The sequence below is a fragment of the Hyperolius riggenbachi genome, chromosome 5 (assembly GCF_040937935.1).
Source record: "Hyperolius riggenbachi isolate aHypRig1 chromosome 5, aHypRig1.pri, whole genome shotgun sequence".
In the NCBI taxonomy this organism is placed as follows: domain Eukaryota; kingdom Metazoa; phylum Chordata; class Amphibia; order Anura; family Hyperoliidae; genus Hyperolius; species Hyperolius riggenbachi.
In genome coordinates, this window is record NC_090650.1 from 30743295 (window position 1) to 30751193 (window position 7899).

The 7899-nt window shown below is 43.5% G+C and overlaps 1 protein-coding gene across 3 annotated transcripts in view; it reads left to right on the top strand.

Moving 5' to 3' along the window:
* Positions 1-7602, top strand: part of LOC137518075 (micronuclear linker histone polyprotein-like) — a 74389-nt gene extending 66787 nt beyond the window's left edge. For all 3 annotated transcript variants that reach the window (XM_068235339.1, XM_068235337.1, XM_068235338.1), the window contains one exon: positions 6431-7602. In XM_068235339.1, the coding sequence (XP_068091440.1) occupies positions 6431-6436 (6 nt within the window). In that variant the 3' untranslated portion in view covers positions 6437-7602. The remainder of the gene's footprint in view (positions 1-6430) is intronic.
* The last annotated feature ends 297 nt before the right edge of the window (positions 7603-7899 follow it).

The window sequence follows — 7899 nt, forward strand, 5'->3', positions numbered from 1 at the left end:
GGGTCGATCCGGCAGCTAATCGGCCGCCGGATCGACCCGTGTATTCCCAGCATTACACAGTGAGTCATGTCATCTGATTTTTAGCTGCTATGAGAAGCAGACAACAGACAGGATTTTAGACACTTGTTTCCTGTTGTAGTAATAGTGATCTGTCAATAAGGAAAACTTTATGTCAATTTTACTTTTTCTAAAAAAGTTTATGTAAATTGCAATAAAGTTTTTAATGGATGGATATATAAAGTATATATATATATATGCACTAGGCCTTAGCATGCACATCATCCCGCACCAATCCCCCCCCCCCCCATACATATACACACACACACACACCGCGTGCCTTATGCACCCTCCCATTCAATACACCCTCCTGCGATATTCACGCGCATGCACACATCCACAACAACCCCCGTTCCGGCGTGTGCATTCATTTATACATATAAATTTATATGTATATATATATATATATATATATATATATATATTTATAGCCATTTTTTAGAAAAAGTAAAATTGACATAAAATTTTCCTTATTGACAGATCACTATTACTACAACAGGAAACAAGTGTCTAAAATCCTGTCTGTTGTCTGCTTCTCATCGCAGCTAAAAATCAGATGACACGACTCACTGTGTAACAGTGAACTCTAGTTCTGCTGGCAGCCAGTGGCGGCTCTAGCTTCAGATTTTTTGGGGTGGGCACAAAAGGAGCATAGTAGCTGGCAGGTGGGGCTCACAGGTGGGGGCGGAGCTTCACGGTGGGAGGGGTTACAACCTTTTTTTTTAAGAAGAGGCAGAGATGTAGCTGAGCAACAAAGTGCCTATTGCAAACACAAATTGCAATTGCGCCCTCCCCCTCCCCCACACCCACACACATGGTCAGGGCCCCCTTCCCCTGTAAAAACAGCATCCTTTCTCAGGTTCATTGTTGTCTGATTAAGTAACAGCTTATAGTGTACACACTGGGCGTAGCAGAGATCAGTACACACTGCAGCTGGTTTACGATCAGTGCAGGCACAGAGTAACAGCTTATACTGTACATACTGGAGGCAGCAGAGATCAGCGCACAATGCAGCTAGTTTACTATCAGTACATGAACAGAGTAACAACTTATACTGTACATACTGGAGGCAGCAAAGATCAGTGCACGCTGCAGCTAGTTTACTATCAGTACAGGCACAGAGTAACAGCTTATACTGTACATACTGGGGGTAGCAGAGATCAGCACACACTGCAGCTAGTTTACTATCAGTACAGTACAGGCACATGGGAGCCCACTTCTGAGATGAAATTAACCACACTTTGCTATTGAAGGGGAGGATGAGGGTTTATTGTCCAAGCTATATGGGGAAAATGAGGGGTGCAACACCGGATACAAGGGAGGGACCCCATAAAGGGGGAAACGTCCATATAAGTATATAAAATATATATCATTTGTGTACTTGCATGTCACAAAGACACACATATATTTACACACAGACACACAACATACATTTATACTATGCACAGTCAGATACTTCACACACACAGCACACAGATACAAGCAGCCATTTATACACAGATCCATACACATGCATACACATACATACAGCATACACATACATAAAGCATACACATACAAGCAGCAATTTGCACACAGATCTGTACACATGCACACACATACATACATACCAGCACCCATTTACACACAGATCCGTACAAATGCGCACAGACATACAAGTTGCCATTTACACACAGATCCGTACACATGTACACAGATACAAGCAACCATTTACACACAGGTCCGTACACACACGCACACACACACACACAAGCAGCCATTTACACACACACACACACACACACACACACACACACACACACACACACAGCCATTTACACACACACACTGTACACACACACACACACTGTACACACACACTGTACACACACACACACACACACACACACACAATATGCATACATAAAAGAAGCACCTCCATCTCACTGCACTCTGTCAAGCTGCTGTCTCCCATGCACGCGTTTCTGTGTGCCTCTCTCCTCTTCTCCCAGCGTCCTCATTTTCCCGAGGGAGGGGGGAGCTGGACAGGCTCACATTCCTCTCATCTATGTTATCAGCTGAGCAGTGCGCTGAGGCTGAACCTGTAATTCTGAGCAGGAAGAAAATGTATGGCTCCAGCCTGATCTAGGAGTATATTTATTTTCAGAAGTAGCAGCTTGTTGCAGCTCCCCCTGGCCCCCTCCCCGCTGGTGAAAGTGGTGCGTCCCCGGAAGACAGGACAGCGGGCAGCGCTAATTAGCTAAAACCAGATCACTCGCTTTCAGGAGATAAAGATCTTTCTGCATAGACGAGTAGTCTGGTTGCCGGGCAACGATGTCAACAAATGACGTTCTCACTGATCAGCTGCCCTGCTTCTGCCCGATTCATTGCTGCAGGGGTCCTCTCTGTAAAACTACAATAAATAACTGCCGTGGAGCTCAGCGAGAGAACAGCTGTTATTCTAACAACTGTAACAGCCATTCCTCACAGCAATGGGCTACACCACTGACAACTAGGTAGGCAGCAGTTATGTTTGGGAAATTATAGTAAAAAAAAAAAACCCTCACAAATGGATTAGCCTCCCAGCCGTCATCCGTCACTGGTTACTTACACATGTTATTTTGATGAAACCATTCATTTTTTTAAAAAAAACTTTTAACACTATTTGAGAAGGATTTTTAATAGTTTATAAATAATCCACTTTTTATTTTTTTCCTCATTCGCTGAAGAACCCCTTTAAAGGAAACATGAGCTGGATAATTAATAACAGATTTACTTACCTGGGGCTTCCTCCAGCCCCTAGAAGCTTATGTGTCCCTCGCCGCAGCTCTGCTTCCAGCCAGTTTTCTGGGGTCTCGTCCGCTGTGGTTGGTGGCTTCTGCTCAGGTGGGAGCCCACCACTTATGCACCAGTTGCCGAGAGTATTCTGCGCCTGCACAGCACTGTGGTGGGAATGGGCAGTGCGCATGTGCAAAAGCTGCCGACTGCAACAGAGGGGACCCTAGGAGACTGGCTGAGAGCATCTGTCCAGCGATGTTGCCCAAGGGATTGGATCCCGATCCACATCAAGCAACATCAAGTGTGTGTAGGGGTCTTCATAGGCAGAGGATTTGCAGGTCAGCCAGGCAATGTGCATTTTTTTAGGCTGACCAGGCGTCCTCGTTTGCCCGGACAGGTCCACTTTTTACGACCTGTCCGGGCCGTCCTCCCGGGTTTTTGAAATGTCCGGGTGAAGAGAGCTGTACACAGAGCGAGCCCAGCTGCAGAAGAGCTGCTTTGTTCAGTGTGTGAGTCAGGCACAGACTGGCCAGGGGGGAAGGGGGCAATCTCCCCCCAGGCAGCCTTTCATTCAGTGATTTAGGGCAGGTCTGGTGTATTCAGGTTTGTTGTTGTAAGGCAATGTGAAACACTAGGCTAGCTGATAAAAGTGCAATTAGAGGGCAGGCAAGCTTGTAAATATACATAGCATGATGTAGAGCTTTCCTGGAGGGTCCCTGGGCAAATATCTGTCTGGTCTCTCCCCATTGTTATAATGACTGCATGTGTAAGGCATTAAAAAAGTTGAAAAGTTTTTGACAGTCCCTAGACTCCAGGAGGGCTGCTTTCTGACTTGGGTGAGAGACTGGAAGGGCCTCCTGTTTACCTGCACTTCATCACAAACTGCACTTCATCACCAGAAGACATACAGCCATCCAGTTCAGCCAGAATACTAAATCATTGTGCTTAACTAGCATGGTTTTTACAGTCTTCTCTGGAGTTCTCACCATGATTGTCATTTGTCACCTGCCTGTGTGATTTTATTGCATTTTGTGGCGAAATCTTTTGCGAATCTGATTGCATTTTGTGGTCGGCCGGCCGGCCCTCCACCACCATGTGGTCTGGGAAAAAAAAAAAAACGGCCCTCCATGCCCGCGATGTTGGACAGCACACTGCTAAGGTCTTGTATATTTGGCCCCACCCATGACCACGCCCACATGATGTTGTGATTGTCCTCTTTTTTGGAAATCAAAATATGGTCACCCTACATTTTTAAAAAGTAAATAAATATGGTAGCCTCCATATCCCTCTCACTTCAGTTGTCTTCTAACAGTAAGGAGCACACCAAACTAAATGTCTGAGGCTTAAATAGGGCAAACTTTGCAACAAAAGGAAGAAAGAGAAGCGTGCACCTTCCGCCTCAACTTTCCAATTTATTCCAAGTAGCCAGTAAACATAGTGGTAGTGAGAGTGAACAAGCAAAGGTTATGTACCTTATTTGTTGATGTGCAGGCTTTTGCAAGTGGAGGTGGGAGTGAGGGACAAGGTGGGCCTAGCGACAGCCGTTTCGCGTCCAAGCGGACGCTTGGTCACGCTGCGTACCATTAATTAAATAGGGCAAGCTTCCTTCAAAATGCGGAGTAAAGTTTACCATAAATGCATAGATCTCTACCTAATGGGGGAAATAGATCTAGTCCCCCTATACACTGCACACAGATTCTATCGAACTGCAGCGTTGCATTGTGCCATACAGTGCAACGCTATGGGCGGTTGATCAGCAACTCCCTCACCGTGTTTCATCGATTGAAATTTACTGTCTGGTCCGTTCCTTTTTTTTTTTTTTTTCTTCAAATTTACAGAAGATTTTAAAAAGTTTCTGGTTGAGTTTTCTTTGTTTAGTTTATACTAGTTAAATTTCCCAGTATTCTTAAATCTGAGATTAAATACAGGATCTTCTCAAAAAAATAGCATATTGTGATAAAGTTCATTATTTTCTGTAATGTACTGATAAACATTAGACTTTCATATATTTTAGATTCAAATACACACAACTGAAGTAGTTCAAGCCTCTTATTGTTTTTCTTATTGATGATTTTGGCATACAGCTCATGAAAAATCATATTTCCTATCTCAAAAAATTAGCATATTTCATCCGACCAATAAAAGAAAAGTGTTTTTAAAACAAAAAAAGTCAACCTTCAAATAATTATGTTCAGTTATGCACTCAATACGTGGTCGGGAATCCTTTTGCAGAAATGACTGCTTCAATGCGGCGTGGCATGGAGGCAATCAGCCTGTGGCACTGCTCAGGTGTTATGGAGGCCCAGGATGCTTCGATAGCGGCCTTAAGCTCATCCAGAGTTTTGGGTCTTGCGCCTCTCAACTTTCTCTTCACAATATCCAACAGATTCTCTATGGGGTTCAGGTCAGGAGAGTTGGCAGGCCAATTGAGCACAGTAATACCATGGTCAGTAAACCATTTACCAGTGGTTTTGGCACTGTGAGCAGGTGCCAGGTCGTGCTGAAAAGTGAAATCTCCATAAAGATTTTCAGCAGATGGGAGCATGAACCCATTTTTGAACCAGAAACAGTGGCAGAAGCGCCTGACCTGGGCTACAGAGAAGCAGCACTGGACTGTTGCTCAGTGGTCCAAAGTACATTTTTCGGATGAAAGCAACTTTTACATGTCATTCGGAAATCAAGGTGCCAGAGTCTGGAGGAAGACTGGGAAGAGGGAAATGCCAAAATGCCTGAAGTCCAGTGTCAAGTACCCACAGTCAGTGATGGTCTGGGGTGCCATGTCAGCTGCTGGTGTTGGACCACTGTGTTTTATCAAGGGCAGGGTCAATGCAGCTAGCTATCAGGAGATTTTGGAGCACTTCATGCTTCCATCTGCTGAAAAGCTTTATGGAGATGAAGATTTCATTTTTTTAGCACGATCTGGCCCCTGCTCACAGTGCCAAAACCACTGGTAAATGGTTTACTGACCATGGTATTACTGTGCTCAATTGGCCTGCCAACTCTCCTGACCTGCACCCCATAGAGAATCTGTGGGATATTGTGAAGAGAAAGTTGAGTGACGCAAGACCCAACACACTGGATGAGCTTAAGGCCGCTATCGAAGCATCCTGGGCCTCCATAACACCTGAGCAGTGCCACAGGCTGATTGCCTCCATGCCACGCCGCATTGAAGCAGTCATTTCTGCAAAAGGATTCCTGATCAAGTATTCAGTGCATAACTGAACATAATTATTTGAAGGTTGACTTTTTTTGTTTTAAAAACACTTTTTTCTTTTATTGGTCGGATGAAATATGCTAATTTTTTGAGATAGGAAATTTGGGTTTTCATGAGCTGTATGCCAAAATCATCAATAAGAAAAACAATAAATGGCTTAACCACTTCAGTTGTGTGTAATGAATCTAAAATATATGAAAGTCTAATGTTTATCAGTACATTACAGAAAATAATGAACTTTATCACAATATGCTAATTTTTTTTAGAAGATCCTGTATACATATGTCCAAAAATGTTACAAAAACACAGGCTTTCATTGGGTGTCCTAATATACTGAATATGTGTGTGCAAGTGTATACTGCTTTTTGGTGATAGTATTAATGCTTTTCTTTTTTATTTCAGGTATAGTCGCGGGCGTGAGGTCACCAGTAGCACTGCTGGATCTGACCCTGTGCAGAGAGATGATGGCTGTACTTCCCTCCGTATATTGGACGCCTGTATAGAGAGAGGCCTATATAGCTGCTTATTCTGATAGTCTGCTATATCTATATCTGCTACTAGAGGGGACCCAGCCCGGGGCGTAGCTAGAAATCATTGGGCCCCATAGCAAAATTTTGGTTAGGCCCCTCCTCCTCCCAAAATAATTAAAAGGCACCTTCGTGCCCCTCTCCTCCTCCGGCACATACAAGTTTTAGGTCGCCAGAGGTGCTTAGCAGACTTTGGCAACCCCCTAGCATTGATAGACAGAGGTACTCCCAGTATTAGGTAGCTCCCCACTATAGGTTAGTAATGAGCACAAATTTCACATAATCATTTCACATTATAATTCGCAATTGTGATGCAAAATTGTAATGCAAAATTTCAGGAGAAATCTTAATTCATTTAGTTTGTAAACATAATCAGGAACCGTAATTTCGTGTCATTTTGGTGTAATTTCGGGCTGTCGTAAGTGGTTAATAGCAAATGGGGCTTTGCTATTAACCACTTACGAAGGCCTGAAATTACATGGTATTGTCACCAAAGTATGTCTAAATATTCAAGAAGGGTAGTGAAATAAGTGAAACATTTGTTTCAAAAAGACCTTGTACTTTTTGAGAAAATCGATTTTAAAAATGCAACAGAAAAATGGTTTGTAAACTCAGAAAAATGACTATAAAAAAAAATTTCATTAGTATTTTTTAAGAAAATTAAGAATCATAAATGCAGACTTGTAAAATGCTTTGCTATTAACAGGTAAAGTCGGCACCAAATGATGATCAAATTACATGAAATTACAAATGGATTACACAAAATCAATTGAATGTCCAAATTGTAATTAGGTATGGCCGTAATTGTGAACATTTACACTGAATTTTGCCTAATCGAAATTAGCAGATTACGATCGTCACTACTATACGTAGCCAGAGGTAGCCCCGGTACAGTTAGGCTTGTTGGGGAAAAATTATGGGGGGAGGTTCTGCAGAGCAACCATCATAGGGGAGTCTTCTGATGTAACATTCCTCATATGAATCCTCGTGTTGTCCGCATTCTGTTGTGTAATTTTTTTCTCTCTGTAATAAACTTTTGGAATATGAGTTTAGTGTGGTATTATTTCAATAGACCAATGGTTTCACTATTATTACAGTTCTAGCTGGAAGTCACGCCTCAAGCAAGCACATCATTTCTCCGCATGTGCCATGCTGCCGAGTGTGTGATCCAGTGAGCGTCAAGGTCAATCACAGGTGGGGAAGGAGGGGGCGGACGGACACAGCACTGCGGCCAATCACAGCAGGGCAGGAGGGGGTGTGTGCAAGATGGCCGGACACCGAGTGGGGCGAGGCAGGAAGGGGTGTGGACGGGATGGCCGGACACATAGCAGGACGGGGCAGGAG